At 42.5% G+C, this 16,532-nt stretch overlaps 1 protein-coding gene across 2 annotated transcripts in view; it reads left to right on the forward strand.

Moving 5' to 3' along the window:
- tei (irregular chiasm C-roughest protein teiresias) overlaps window positions 1-16,532 on the forward strand; it is a 321,318-nt gene that overhangs the window by 236,895 nt on the left and 67,891 nt on the right. For both annotated transcript variants that reach the window (XM_076620193.1, XM_033335069.2), the window contains exons 8-9: window positions 5,365-5,508; window positions 9,654-9,926. In XM_076620193.1, the coding sequence (XP_076476308.1) occupies window positions 5,365-5,508; window positions 9,654-9,926 (417 nt within the window). The remainder of the gene's footprint in view (window positions 1-5,364; window positions 5,509-9,653; window positions 9,927-16,532) is intronic.

A 16,532-nucleotide genomic window follows, 5' to 3' on the forward strand; every position in this document is an offset into this window, starting at 1 on the left:
CGATGAAATTTATCGGGAGTCGAGTTAATCGTACAAGCCTCGTTAGTCCCGTTATTGAGTTACACAAAATGCTGAGAGCAGCTGCACCCGTCACTTTCTGCCGTGATCAGCTAGGTGAGAGTGATAAGAAATATGATGAACGACCCGTTACCGGCGAACGGTTGACGCAGAGGATTATTGTTCAACGGTATCCGAAACGGAAGAATTCACGAGACCGTAACAAATTGTACGCGAAAAATATCTTGCGTCGTTCCATCGTGCCGAGCTGATTCTCTTCTCGCTTTACAACGAACTGCCAATTATCGTCCGGATAAGTGGATTCGATTTGTCGACTTTGTTCTAAGAGAATAATGGCCGAAATTTATGGCTGTAATATAAATAGCTGTCTTTAAGAATCTGAGGTTTAATCGTGCCCGATGTAACGCGATGTCACTGAAACGTTCGGAACCTCCGACCTGATTCTCGCGATCCTGGTTTCAAAGACGTCGATCTTCTCGATTCTTCGAAAGTAGATAATTAGTTTAAAACCATAGACTTCGATCCGTATGATCCGAGAATCGCACGAATTCGTGGCACGCTCGATGCGATACGAGCGACCAAACACTCGTTCGACGTTCCACTTCCCGCAATTCGACGTTTAACGTGCGCTGAACGAATTTATCCGGTCGATCTGTTCCGCGTGACACCAGCCAAGAACCAGAGAGCAAAGGCGAAAGAAGAGATTGGCCAGAAACAGGCAGCCGCGACGAGTGTCCTCGCAATCATAGTAATAACAAGAGGGTAACATTCTGCGAATCGAGTCTTTCGGTTTCGACAACGTCACGACCGGTATAAGCGCCAGTTATCCCATTAAATGTTCAATTATTTCTGCCTTCCATTCCTGACGTCCGGAATTCCGGCCTGCCGTGTGCATCGGTTCACGAGGGGAAGACGAGGGGTTGGACGATGTGGGAGGCTGGAAGCGAGAGCTTAATCCCTATTCATAGACTCGATCGAGTGATTTCGAATAAATCCTTCCAGCGTTCCGCGAAATCCGCTGCAATTAAAATACTTTAATATCCTTTGGAGCACGTAGCCGCTCCGGGCGATGCCTCCTTCCAACCACATCCTTTCCACCCCCTGAGCTCGTCTTGCTTCGCTTTTAGCCTCGCGTTTCAACTCACCCTTCTCCAGATCTCGTCCTTCGCCATCCCTCGTTCTCGTTCCCGTGGATCCCAATTTCTTTTTGGAACGGGTGCCCTCTTATTAAACGAATCCCAATCCAGATGCCCGGAGATATCGGGAAAGCACGTTCGCTTTCCTTCAAAGAGCTCTTTATCACTGTTGAAACTCCGGCAGATATTTTGACCATTCGTCTTCCAGCGATATATCATAGCACGGAGCTGGATAACTGCAGTTTTTCCTCGTGGCATACCGTGTAATATCACGACGCTTGGGCCAGCGGTTCAACTAGCTCTTTGATAGTTCTCGAGACCGGCTTCCGTATTCGTCCTAGCCGTTTCGTGTTTTTGTTTCTCCATCTTTCTGCTCGTTCCTTCCACTTTTCTTTTTTTTCCGAGGTTATAAATCTGAGTCGGTAGTCGGATGTCTGATAAGCTAGAAATAATTGAAGGGTGCGCGATATATGGTTGGAAAGGAGGTCACGCGATAAGTTTAATATCCTTTCGATACACCGTGTATTTTTCCTACTATATCGACTAACATAACCGCCGTAAACGATTTAATTTGTCAACTATTCGTTTAACTCGTATACGATTTTTCTTCGAGTCCTTAATCACACTCGTTTCGCCTACCATTCGCAACGTACAACCAATTTTTCCAACCACTTGCCATCCACTCTGGCTGTACGTATCCCCGACTGGAATTCAATTTATCGATAAATATCTGTACTGTCCACTGTTATCCTGCCGCGAGTCGAGCCCGTTCACGAAATTTCAGCGTCACGATAAAATCGGCCACCCTGTTCGTGCCTGGAATAATCAGAGAAAACCATGCTGACGTACGACATTGTCGTCGTAAAGACTTATCGACGTAGAAGGAAAAGAAAAAGCAGCGGCCAGCTCTCTGCCATCGGCGATACGATCAATATGTAATGATCGCTATAAAGTGGCCCGGTTAAGGGCGAGGATATTTTAAATGAAAAGAAGGATGAATTTATCACGGCCCCGTCGAACGATTTATCACGACGATACATTCGAGCTACGGACGTTCCGGAGAACGTACGAGGGCGTCAGCTGCGGGAAACCGCTCCGGGGGAAGTAGATCCCCATCCGATCATTGTTCATACGAACCTAGCGTATAATGCGATGCCAGCCAGAGTCAAATATATACGTATGTCTGTTATACGTAACCTCGTTTCGGTTTTTCCTGCGAACTCCACCGTGCAACTCGTTGACGGATTCTAAATGTTCGCTTCCTTTTTGCCAGCGAAAAAATGCCACGTTTGTGATACAATCGCGTCTACTGCAGGCCAACTTAAAGAGAAGATTCGAGTTTTATACGCGCGAGATTTATGGGAGATTTATTCGTATTTATTTAAATTAGTTACATTTTGGTATATCTCTCATCTTTTTCTTTTTTTTTTTTTTTTTTTTTTTGAAGCAGCAGTGGTACACTCGAGATAGAGTTCTCTGAAAATGCTTTCGCGTTTTATTTTAGACGAGTTTAGGTCCAAATTTTATATATCGCGAGTCTTGTGGCTAATTTTTCTGCAACTTTTTCGTCTAAGGGAGTTCTCTAAGGATCTATATAGGTTTCATATTGCTACAATCGATGGTAAATGTTCCTTTCAGCGAGTTAACAACGAATGATTCTCTTTTTAGCAAAATTATTTCAAATAGTCTTAGAACGAGCGAGGACACTGCAACGGGTCGGTATTTACGTTGACGAAGTTTTTCGATCGGCTAACTGACGCACCCGGAACGGTAAAGTCGAGCAACACTTTTTTTTTAGGAATGATTGCACACGGCAAAGAAACGAGTAAACCTCGAGTAAACTCGTCTCCGTGGGAACGTTTCCTTTCGCGATCGTTCTTCTACTTTTTATTCGAACAGCGTGCAAAAAACGCAATCTGCGTTGCTTCCTCCGCGCAACTAATAGCCGGCTGTTCGAGCTTAGACGAGAATATCTCGTTTTATACAGCGTGCCGAGTAGAATTACTCACCGACGTTCGTTCGAGTCGTGAAAAATCTTATTCTCGTCTTATTTCACTTAACTCCGTTCCATTCGAATCTTATTTCCACTTCATTTTACTCGAACAAAATCTCACAATCCTAATTTCTTTTCTCTCGTAAGATCTCGAGAATCTTAATCGTTTTTACCCAGCAAGCAAATCGAACAAGCAATCCGCAAATCTTGACCTCGTTCTACCGATTATCCTCAACTATCGACTATGGAACACCTTGTATAAATATCTCAATTTCACTCTCCATGCATCGTACCGTTCATTACCAATCAAACTAATTATTCGAGTAAAACTATTTCAAAGTATTCGATAAGTTGGCAACGTCGTGGTCTAGACCCCGTCAAAATTAACAAACGCTCTACGTTATACCAAATACTCTGTCCGACCGTTCCACGCCAATATCCCACTCTATCCGTTTTCCGGAGCTTCTCTCTGCGTTGTCTCGGTTTGAAACACGGTTCGTTTGTTTCCGAGCCAAATAGCCGGAATCCCGCATAACCCTACCGGATATATGGTGCTTGGCGGGCCAAGTCACGGGCCGCTCTTATTTCATAGAAAATAGCACGACATCTTGCTAGTCCTTCCCAGCCTATAGGTCCCGTTAACACAATCGAGCTTGTTTTGGCAACGGCACGACCTCGCTGTTTAACGAGACAGTCGGTGGTGATCCGCCCTCTGAACCATCCGAGTTTCAACCACCAAAGACTGTTATACCGGATCATACAAAAGTTTCGTCAGAAAACTTCGTCGACCGAGGAGTATACACGCGAGAATGTTTTTTTCCTCGTCTCTCTCTTTTTCTTTCTCTTTTCGATTCGGTTTCTTTCGCCACGGCCGTTAGCAAACTTACCCTTCTTCCTTTTTCATCTCTGTGCTTCTGTTGGTCGACGTTGTTACACATTCAGGACGTAGCACAGAGAACTAGCAGTAAATCCGACAGCTGCGTCGAATCCTGCTTTTCGTCAAATCGCATCGTGGGCGGGATAAAAACAACGAGCCAACGAAATGCCTATGGCCGGATGAAAGTTTCGCGAACGACTTCGCGAAACGGATACCAGCGGATTCCCCTGCCGCTTCTTTTTCCTTGCTTCCTTTTTCTTTTCCTCGGCTTCTTTGTTTTACTCGTTCGCTCGAATAAGCCGAGCCGCGGTAGATCCTCGCGGTTCACTTTTGTTTGTTTCTTATCGTACCGTCGCGCCCCGCCTACTCGCAAGGAGGAAGATAGCCGAGTCGCGTGTACTAATTTGATTAACGAAAATACGATCGATACGATCGCTGAGTTTTAAGTTCCGGCTGCACGAAAGGGTTGTAGCGTCCGAAGATTTATCATGGCCGTTCGTTTTAATCGGGATTATTGATAGGTGGAATTGCTGGGTAGTTTGATTTATCGGTACTCCGGTCAATTTTCATCGTCCACGACTTATGCTTCTACTAATTCCAATTTCATATTCCATTCGACATATATCTTTAACCTGGCGTGGCGTAGTATATTATGAGAATACATTTCTTCCATAGAAATTCATGCAATTGCTCTCAATCTTTGTAACTAATTTTTCTATTAATCCTTTCGTATTTCTTTTCGACGTTCCGGATAAAAACGTTCAATGTTGAAAACGAGACAGCGCTAGTTTGCTGAGATACGCTTGCTGCGATATACCAGCGTATAGCAGCAATTCAAATATCGAAATTATAAGATTTCGCTCGATTACTAAACCTTGCACCGAAAATGTTACGACTACGTGACATTAGTTCGTTGCTAAGAAAGTACGAAAAGTACGCAGGTTTCTCTTGTACTCGCTCTAAAAGTATCACAATTGCACAGACTTTCTTATTTACCATGGCTTCCTATATAGCAAATAGTAAAATTACACGAGGTTACCTGTTCCCAGCGACTTAACCCTCGAAACAGCATCCCCTTACCCCATCGCAGGTTTCAAATCGTTGGCGCGTAATCCCGCGCGTACAGAGATTTTTCGAAAGACAATAACGAGGCCTGTGTTGGCGTCGCGCCAGCGTCGACCGCGTAATACCAACGACGCGATGCCGGTTAATCGGGTTGGGGCACGGCGCGATTCCGCGCGAGAAACGTGCGCGTAGAATCGCCGCCGGTTCGGTCGGACGACGTGATGTTTCCACCGAGTTAATTCCCGTACCATACAGCCTCTCTGTTTGTGTTTCAGACAATGGACCACCCGTCGAGCAGAGCGACGACGGATGGCTGAACTTCACAAAAATCAGCCGCGCCGAGAGCGGCTGGTACAAATGTTACACCAGGCACATGCTCGGCATATTCACCAGTATCGGTTATTTCCTAAACGTACGCTGTGAGTATTTTTCCCATCAACGTAATTTACATATTCAGAGACTTGGCGTGCTTTCTAAACTCCTGTCAAAACTGTGAGACTGGCTTGACACTCTTACGTATCGTAATTTACGAAGACTCGGGTTTACTTTGTTAAACGCATCCGTTACCTGTTGAGTTTCTTGCCAATTAAGCGCATTAACGTGTTCTTTGTTCGTTAGAGAAATTAGAAGTTAGATTAATATCAAATTAGAAACACGAAACTGTATACAGAATGTGATGATAATTTCACAGTTATTCTGTTTTTCTTCTCATTTTTTGTTGGATGAAATGGAGAGGAGTGCGTTGGCAAGATAACCGTGTTATCGCGCAAATAAAGAGCAGAAAATTGAATTTTCAAGCGCGAGGAACGATCGATTGTAAGATAAAGTCTCGATTACATTTGTAATGTATAAAAGCTAGTTAGTTTGTACGATGTATCGAGAGAGATGCTTCGAAGATAGCCCATTCTGATGATATTGCAGAAAACAGACGATCTTTTAAAAGCGAAAAGTCCCTTTTCGTTTTCGTACAACATTATGGAAATGCAGGTTTGATCGCGAAATAAGACAGTGGGACGCGAAACGACTTTGTGTTATCAATGTTATGTTATGTCGATTCGTCGATTGCTACGATATTGAGTTAAGTAAAGGCGCTAAAAATCGCGTTAAATACACGTTGAAATCTATCGGTGTCTATAGCTAACGAATGGATTTATTGAGCGGGCTATGGAACGACCATTTCGTTCCATAACAATGAAAAGGTTAAAAATAGAATAAGTAGAGCAGCTGTACGAGCCGATAAAGGGTACAGTAATATTAGAAATTAATGGAAATCGCGGGCCGCGTTGCACGGCTGTTTGAGTTATGAGAGCGATTGAATCGGCAGTCTCGTTCGTCGAAACGATCCACCGAGTCTTCGAAACGCGATATGTTTGCGTCATCGGCGAAGATTTATGTTATTAAACGGCCGTGGTAAAGGCGATTCAAAATTGCCTTAAAATTTCGACAGAAAATCCATTTTCCAGTCTACGCGTATTGCCTGCTCCTGAAGAGACAATTTACCATTTTATATTACGATCGAATGAGATAAATGTTGCTGCTTCATCGTTTATGCAGCGAAATATTTGTCTTCTACGAAACCTTTTATTCGTTAAAAAGAACGTTCCTGTCGCAAAAATCGCGTTGAAACCTGATCGATCTAACAAATCCATACTGACATAAAATTGAACGCTATTTTTTACCAAACACCGTATAGCTCGAGAAAACGCATTTTTTTAAATCTAATGATTTGCAACAAATCTCAAAGAAAAAGATTGGAATATTTAAAGCATTGGAAACCACGAAGGAACAAATAACACGAAAAAACGTTTCACTCGGGAAGTAAATATCTTCGAGGAAATGGCGATCCATAGAAATGCAAAGGAGAAGAGTAGGTAATCGTGGACCGAACGTGGAAAAGAGTATCGCCTCTCCTAAAGGGCAACAGACATTCTCGCTAATTCGGAATGCAAGAGGGATGGTGGTCGTCGCAGCCGATAACCGGAAACCACAGTCATTTGTCAAGTACGGAAACCACCGAGCCAACCGGAAATTATCCGTGCCCTGTCGTGAAAATTTGCAAATTTCCTACCCAGCCTTGGACCCCGTACGACCTTCCATCTTGCCATTATAACCCGTGGAAGAGAGGAGAGGGTGGCAGAGTTCCCCTCGAACCTTCGAGTTTCCTCCTTTTCCACTTCCTCTGCCCCTTTCCGCCTCTTCAGCTCCAGCTTCCGCTCGCACCGTCGACCGACGGGATCCTGGATACGGGTTTCCGAGCACCTAATCTCTACGCAATTTAGATGGCTCGAGTGCACCTATAAACCAGCCATCCCCCTGTAAGGAATTATCGATTACAGCGCAACCGCGTCCTGTTCGAATCTCCTGGCCGGATTACTTATCCGTGGATAACGTCTAGCAGGATTTTAAACGGCGAACACCAATTTCGTGCAATCATAGATAACGTACGTTTCAGAGTGGCGGAGAGAGCAAACGGTGGATTTCGGAAACGCTCGGATCGATCGAATTGTGTTGTTTAGGAAATTGATTTTCGATGCTAGGCGGTCGCTTTCCGTGATTGCTGTCGCGTTTAGGAAAAGCGAAACATCGAAATCGAACGTTCGACTAAATTTCAGAAACATAGTATGTTTCGTTGTAAATTTCTAAATTTCGGGGATGCTACAGCTAAAGTTCTGTCCGTCATCGGATACGCTAGGTATCTGAAAAAGACGCGGTTAGCGAAGGGGAGGAGGTCGAGATATCTTCCAAAGGTAGTGGCTAGTTAGCAGTTTGGTTGGCCTATCGGTTACCAATCAGTCGTGAAACATAATACATTGCACGGAGTCAAAAGCAATCGAGCTTCCAACAATCGACATCCCAAGTACTTAAGCTCTCGACAGCGTAACGAACAACAAAGTTGAAGTCACGTATAGTTTCAAAGACGGATAGTTGCGGATTGATCGTTAAACAGAAACGTTAAAGAATGCTTTAGTTCTAGAAATCTCATCAACGAGCTTCGACTATCGATAATATTTCAATTGCAACGTGTCAGATCGCACGAGGTGTATTTATGTAAAACAAACTATCTACGTGTGTAGATTTCAAATCCAGAATGTAAAAAAGTGACAATTCATCGAGGCTGGAAAACATCCTCTCGAAAATTGTTCGGCAGCGGATAAAACATGGATGCGTGGTACAATAGGCGCTCGAGTATTTTTATATTTTTCCACGATAAACGACGAGTCGGTTCAACACGACGCACGAGATCACGACGCATGGATCCCATCGATGCGGTGAATCGCGACAGAATTGCCCGCATCGAGGATCAAAGCGCGCGTCAGTCGGAATTTCCGGTGATAGATCAAATTCGTAGGTAACGAGAATCGCCATTAAAAAACAGAGATTCTCCGTACACTCGCGTATTCGCGAACGCGCGTGCATTCAGGAGGCTAACAAAGAAAAAGTGGAAACTCTTCCCTTCACCCCTTAATCTACCACCCTTCTCGCAGTGTACCCGCTGTTTGTTATAGCGTCACGATTGTGTTTGCTGTAAAATTCCGAACAAACTACAAGACAAACGAGGTATAGCCAGCGAGCCGGCCGGGGCTTGAGGGAGGGTGTAAAAGCCTCCTATCGTCGCATCCACCACTTTGATCCCTTTGTTTTGTTATAGGATGAGCCAGAGGATCAGCTTGCTAACTCAAAGGACTGCTCTCTTTCTCCATCCCCTTCGACTATCCCCACCATCGTTTCCGTTTCGCCCGCCTCTTTGCCCTTCTTTCCTCTCTTCCTTTTGTTTCCCTCTTCCTCTCCCTCCAACCAATTCCACCCTATCTACCGACGTTCTAATTCTCCTCTCGGAGAGAAGATAGCCCGACCGCGACATCACCAACCCCTCGACACCCTTTCTCCTCGTAATTGTGAACATAGCGTTAGCTCGCAGCGGAGCAAACGATCGCGCACATATAATTCCGCAGGTAAAATTGGGAAAGGAAAGGTACACCGATGCGAGCGTCATCGGTGTCCGTCCTATCTTCCCTTGCCCTCGTTCTCCGGCAAAAGGATTTTCTCCCGAAGCTCACACGTGGGTACGCCACTTCTACCTTGAACTTTATTCCCGGTACGTGCGTGCGATTCCTGATGCGCGGCCACCTCGTTCTTATCGATGACAACGACCGGTCGGATTTCAGGATCGCTTTAAAATACCTCTGGATACGAATGCGAGTCGCGTGCCCGAGAATCGCGAGCACGCGCTCGCCTCTGATATGTCGAGGCCATTGGAAAAATTGAAATCTGTAATTTCCTTCGCCCTGTAGCGAATATCCAAAGACGCCACTTTTGTGGAAAATATATTTTCCGCGTTAAATTGTACGGATGGGAAGTTTGGAACGAACGTAGCAAGAAACTTGGCGCGTAATAAGTTCGAAGACTCGATGGTTCGAATATTCGAAATATCGTTATCGTGCTCTGTCTAATTTCGTACTTTTGTTAAATAAATCTTTACGTATTTGTATCTATCTCTGCCTGTGTCTCCGTTGCTTTTGTTTTACCCTCCTGGCCAACATTCATCGTTCAAATCAATGTTTAGATGATCCAGACATGGAAACGGAAGCGGAAGCGTTGAACGGTGAGGCCACCGATTCCCGAAAGATGGAAGTTCAGATCGGGGGCGCGGTGACTCTGGAGTGCGACGGTGGTTGTTGGGGACATGGTCCTGGAATGGATCCAGTCGGTGGTCCCGGTCCATTGGCTCTCAGTCGAGTCGTTTACCAGGAAGCTGGCGAATATCGCTGCGTCGCACCTGACAGAAAAATGCAAGACACCTGGCGTGCCCAACTACCCTACCACATCAAGGTCACTGGTAAGTCTCGATATACCAGCACGATTATTCCCATTGTCTCATCGTCGTTCTTTCTCTTATTGTTATTATTTTGATTAAAAGTCTGGCATTCTCAAGATCACGCTAATGTCTGATCAAAGGCATCCGTGACTCGCTTGTCTGACATGTGATGGACCGTTGCTACTTATGGCAATAAGCGTAGGTTTATTCTACTCCTGTAAATTGTATTTGTATTAATCGTATTTGTTCTAATAAGTGTCGATCAATTATCAGGTTAACTGGAGGAAATGAATTGGTTTCTTACTCGAATTGTTAATAACATCTCGATGTAATAACTTATTCTCTCGGCGTATTATGTTTCCAACGTATCGTTATACGATATTTATAATCGGAATGCATTGAAATTCGTCAAATTAATTTCTAGCGATTAACTTTTACGTCTGCGATTATGGGAGTTTCCGACTAATGAACGACCTAGTTACCGGGTTAAGGAGAACCTTTACTCCTTTCCTCTTTAAGGAAATATAAATCTGCTCCTCCCTGCCTATGTGAAAAATAATATCATCGTTCCTTTAATGCGATTAATTTGATAAAACGCGGTAGATCGTGTTGGATTAAGTTTAATTTAAATAAAACAAAGGACGACCTTGAATAACGGAAACCATCGATAACCAGTGTGGAGAAGGAGTGGGTTAATTTACCAGGAGGGCGGCTAATTCAAAGCTTATCGTCATTAGTCACTATCATGAGACTAACCCTCTTTCGTACCGCCTCAATGGAATTATCCAATTTTCTCCAATAATTGCTCGCGTGCGCCCTTCGACAACCACCTAATTGCAAGACTTATGAACGCACTTTAGATAAATTACGTTTGATCCTCGGCAGACTGAGTCCGCCAATTTGAACGATTACTTTCTCGTAGACCACTTTTCCTGCCTTTCGTCTTCGCTCCTTTCAACTTAATCGTTTACCTATTTTTCCAAATTTCTCCCGTGAACGCGCTAACGTTTCTCTCGTCGGAGAAACCAGCGACGTTTTTTTACTCCGCGGTGTAAATAACCATTAGCCAACGGCCTCTTTTAAATTGTTCATATTCATTAAGCTTTTTTTCGTGTACTCGCGACTGTTGTATATTTTTCCTGTATTTTGGAATATTTACACGAGGAACCCACGTAGGAAAAGCGAGACGAAAGAATTAGAATTTTCTACCGTACGTTCTACACCCACTTCTATTTTTTCCTTCCTTTTTCTCTCTCCTCTTCTTCTACTTTTTTCATTCTTGTAACATTATTATCGTTCTTCACGATGCTGCAACCGATGGTTTTTCCTTTCCTCCTTTCTCCGGCGATATATCACGTGTAACACCGAGGAAAACGTGTCCTTTCCTCCGCTATGCAATATGCGGTGAGTTCGTTGTTCCATGAACGCATTCTTCCACTCGACATTAAGCGAATTTTCAACCGAAGAGCAGCAGCTTCTTTGAGAAATCAATCGACGCGCTCGCGTCGTTAAATACCTGGATAAATTGCCTGTAGGAGAAAAATTAATTAAAGCGGGATAAACGCGGTCATTAAATCGGCGTGAAACGGGCTTAAGAACGAACGGCCATCGAAATTGAACTCGCTACGACAGCTCGTCGACGTTTGACGATCGTCAAATGGAATTATCTTGTTTCTATCACTGTTATACCGCTAACTTTGCTCCGCGATAATTCTCCGAGTTATGTATAGCATAAATTCCTCGTAGTAATTGCAGGAATCCTCGATCAGTGAATAGTGGGATCGAGAATTTATATAATTCCAAGAATTTTTAATACAGTGATCGTACAACGCGGGAATTTAAATAACCTGAAAAATTAAAAATTCTCCATGTCTCTTACTTGGGGAAAATACATACAAGAACCGAGGTAATTCTAACATGTCTGTGAGCTTTAAAAATGCCAAATTCGAGTGCAAAATTTTCAAATCTTTGCAATTAGAAGCATTTGCATCCAAATCGTTATTTCAAATAATTCCAAGAACGCTCCATGTACGAACCGTGTTAAAAGAAACAAGAATCTAAATAATTCCAAAACTTTGTAGTTGAAAAATCATTTATCCAAGAATCGAGGCGGTTCTAAAAATCCCTCGTCCAAAGACTGTAAAATAGAAACTTTAAATAATCTCGAAAACGTTCAATCTAAAAAATCTCGTTGAAAGAAACAAGAACTTTGAATAAATCCGAAGATCGACGTTCTGGTCGTTTTCACGTGAATGGTCACGTTTCCCCATAGTATCTTTCTTCGGAATGACGGATATTCGACTTCTCGAAGGGTGGACTTGAATGAGAGGGAAAGAGAAAAGTCGAGTCAATGGTAACAACAGCAGGGCCTTCGTCGTCGTGCGACTTCTGTTTGATCTTGGAAATACGCGTGTCTATGTGTAGATACATAGGTGGGATGCGCACGTGTATATTCGAAGACCCGTTTTCCCCTGGTAAGGGCGCGGAAAACAAGTTTATGACGCGGAATGGGAATTGGTGCGTCGTAAAGGCTGTTTCGTACGCACCATGTCCTGTCGAAATGATCCTGGCCCATTTTGAGGGGGTGAGAAACTGAATCTGCCGACTACGCGTTGGAAATTGTGCAACTACGATGGTTTCATGGTTTTAGCATCGTCAAACGATTCTAAGTTGTTCACGTTATACGGTTAGTTTATATTTCAAAGGATAGCAGTGTTTAAAATCTCGTAGTTTATTTCTTCTGAAGAAAGAGGATCTTCTAGGGTTTATTTTTCTGGGTTTCTCGTTTGAAATTTGTTCGTTTTCTCTTCAAACGAATGAGGTTTCCAGTTGTAGACTAGACAACAAGAAACCATGTAAGAACTTGCTCGAAGCGTGAGATGATTTTCGACGTATTCGACTTGCAGTGCGGTATAAAATAAACGAGTTCGTAATTAACAAGAAATCAGTTGTACAAAAATAATATACGAATGAGATATCGCAATAAAGTCTAAAACAAGGATCGACGTTCTCCTTTATCCAAACTCGACCTACTTTGTTGCACGTTTTGCATGCTTTCCGATATTTCTATGGTTTAATTCACATCTAATCTCGAGGATACAACTTTTACGACCATCGGAAACAAAGTATCTGTGAGGTAGCGCAACATCTCCTTTTTCCAAGGCTATAAAACGTCGATGATACAACAAGAAGCAGCATCGCAAACATACGAATTGCGATTCAAGCATCGTATACTCGAAGAACACGATAATCCGACCTTAATAAGAATGTTCTTCGCGACTCCTTGTCCGTAGAGTTGGATAGCCGCGAATGAAAATGACGCGGGATTATAAGAACGAGAACCGAGCGGATGTCGGGCAAGAGGAGCGAGAAGACAGGAAACTTTGAGAACGTTTAACTTCTCCGTTCTTTCACCGAGCTGTAGGCAAAGTAGTTCGAAACGGAAACCGATCGTTTGTCGTTTCTGACAGATTATGGAGGGTCAACGTCCAACACTCCGGGTGGAAAAGCAGTGTACGCTTCCCGGGGTATTAGAATCTGATTCAAAACCAAATCGTTAATGGAATTGACTATTATAAGTTTGTATGCCGAGTGCCGGCTTGCTAAGAGAGTTGAAACCAACAGCATTTAGTAATGAATTTCTCCCTCTAGCCAAATATTTTACGTCAGATTCTACCTTCGAATCAGGTGACTAACTAAATAATTCTTTAGAAAGTAATCGTCGTACGTTTTGTCCGATGATAGGATATTTATTAAATTCGCGATGACGAAAATTTGAAATGTCGATTAGTCGTTGACGCGAAAGAAAGGGAAGATTTGATGACGACAAAAATGATATTGTTGATATCCCAGCAAACTACGATACAAGAGAGTTTTGATGTTTTTAAATGTAAATTGCAAGCTAAATACCGAAAGATTTTAAATCTTTTTAAATTTCAAAATCCGAAAGTTTAAATTTGTGAAAAGATGTAATTAAAAGTTCCAAAGGTATAATCCTTTAACGTTTGAATCTCAGCATTTGCGCGTAAATTTCCGATCTAAAGTATCGTACCAGATCCAAACCGATCGAACGTTTCTTTAATACCCGTCACAGAGCGCATTCCGCGCACTATCTTTGTCCACGTTGCTTACACATCGATGATAAATGCAGATTCTTCTTTGCAAGCCGCAATCGTTGGCCTTTTCTCATTCTACGGTCTGCGGAAGCCTTTGCTTGCTATCCAGCCCGAGGCAATCGCTGAAGCAATCTCGACTTCTTATTGATTGCAGCTCAGGCAACTCGTGCGTGTAAGGGGCTCAGCCAGTCGAACGGTATCCTCGGGATTTTAAAATCGTTTCCCTGGATTGAACAAGGGGACGCCGCGGGAATCATCCTATCGCGAATTGTCTCGATTTCTCTGCTTGTTTTTTTCTTCCTCTGCCTCTCTTCTTGTTGCGAGTTGGAAAAACAACCGAACCAACCATTTTAATTCCTTCTGCAAATTATCGATTTTCCGTGCAAACATCGAAGAGACCGGCGAATTTTGTACGTTCTTGGAATACGTGGAATGAAAAGAATATCGTGGGGAAAATACAGCGAAGTTTGTTGGTTATATAAAACGTCAAGTTCCGATTTTTATGACTGCCCAGTGTTGACTTCCAACAAGGTTTCTCGCTTATTTCATTTTTTCCCTTTGATGTGTACACGCTTTGGTAAACTTTGCGAAAAGTAGATTAATATTAGAAATGTATTAAAAATAAACGAATAGAAAAATATCGAAAGGCGCGATAAATTACTGTAATTTATAATATATTCGTTATTTACTTTTTCTCCCTTTTTTTTATACCTATTTCATAAACCTACGCGCGTAGAACGAAACGTGCAACGAATATGCTTTGAATAACATGCACTCGGATTCCGAGATCCGCATTTATAAATATTGCAGTCAATATTTCTTATCGGTGTTCCATGTATTTCTCAAAAGTTCGCGGTTCTTGACTTTGCCCGAGTTATTCGTTCGCAGAAAATCGCGTTTCTCCTCCGTCCGAAAAACATAGCGAACGTGTTTTTTTCGAATACGTTATCGTAAGAAAATTCTATGATCCTACGGAGGAAAAACCGTTTCTCTTCTCTAGGTAGATGGTTCAGTTAAACGTTTCGTGAAAAAACAGTTGCAAAATATTCGAGAATGTAGAAGAAGTCGTAGGAGCAAGGAGAAGTTTCGTGTTGGACCGAATTGTGGCCGCAATAAAACTACATTATGCTCCTGGTTCTTACGTTAGTTGGCTCTCTGGAACTCTACGACACGTTCGCGATAATTTCCCCACGAAATTGCGAACTGCTGCCTGCACGGGACACACTTTCGCAGTTTTACATGGTCGTGGTCGTTTATCATTAGACGAGCAGGAGTTTTGGGATTAAAATCTTTTTAAAGGAAAGAAAAATGGGAGGAAAGGAAACGAATGAAAGAAAAAGGTTGAGAAATAGAGAGAGGGAGGGAGAGGGGAATTATAACGAATTTTCGTCGCGAGTCACGAAAGATTAAACAACCTGTTGTTAATTAAGGTTCTCGGGAAATTTGCAGTTGAACGCTTTTCACGAGTAATTCGAGGAAAATTAGTAACCCGTCGTTGATTAAATCAAGTTAGACACTTGCTGATTTATGGACGCTCGTTTCGTACCGTGAAATGAAACTCGAAAAGGATGCAGTTTCCGAAAACAGTCGAGATCATTGAAACTAGGAATTTTACTCACTGTGATATATCGTTGTAAATTTGTTTCTCCAAATTTTCTTTGCACTTGAATTAACGGTATGCGATATCGAAGAAATATTTTAAGGAGAAGAAGCAGTAACTGCCTACTATGCGAAATTAAATATTCGTTAATTTAATTCCGCTGGTCAAAATTTCCTAGTCTTGCTATTGTAACATTTTCATCTGAAATTATCAGTGTTTATATTAACCCTTTACGGCCACTCGAATTATTTCAGCCAAATGACGTTTCTCGACCGCTTTACGCGAACATCGTTATTCTCTGGTATTTTCGATCTAATTTCTCTAAACTTGATTCGTTGAAATATCTTTTGCGGAGACACTACGATCATTTAATTTAAACCTTAATGTTCACTCGTACAATAGACGTAGTTAATATTTATCATTTGCGGAGAAGACCGAAGAATCGCAGGTTTGATCTTAATCGAAGATTAATTTCCAGAAACTGATTTAAAACTTCGTTCACGAGTATTCGGAAACTTTATGCTTGACTTCTAACTTCGTTTCTCAATGTACTTTGTGAAACGAAATCGCTAAACAATTTTTAATCGATATTCATTTTCTTCTTCCTGGAAATATTCATCAATTCCCTTGCGAAAACGAATAACTTGCTCAACTGCCTTCGCGAATGTCTGATTTACATAAAATTGTATCTTTAAACCTACTCCACATTTTTAATTCATTCGTATCGATTTCTAAAACGCGAGGAACGTTGCTCTATTAATTACATCTTTCGTTCACACACCCCCAAAAAACAGAGAAGAATTCCTCGTAAGGAACGCTCGACAAAAATACTCGAGAGAAACTTTAGGAAAAGAAGATAGGAAAAAATAAGATCTGTGCGTAGATTGACGTACTTTTAGACAGAAATTCGTC

This window comes from Bombus vancouverensis, chromosome 7 (assembly GCF_051014615.1).
Source record: "Bombus vancouverensis nearcticus chromosome 7, iyBomVanc1_principal, whole genome shotgun sequence".
Taxonomy (NCBI): domain Eukaryota; kingdom Metazoa; phylum Arthropoda; class Insecta; order Hymenoptera; family Apidae; genus Bombus; species Bombus vancouverensis.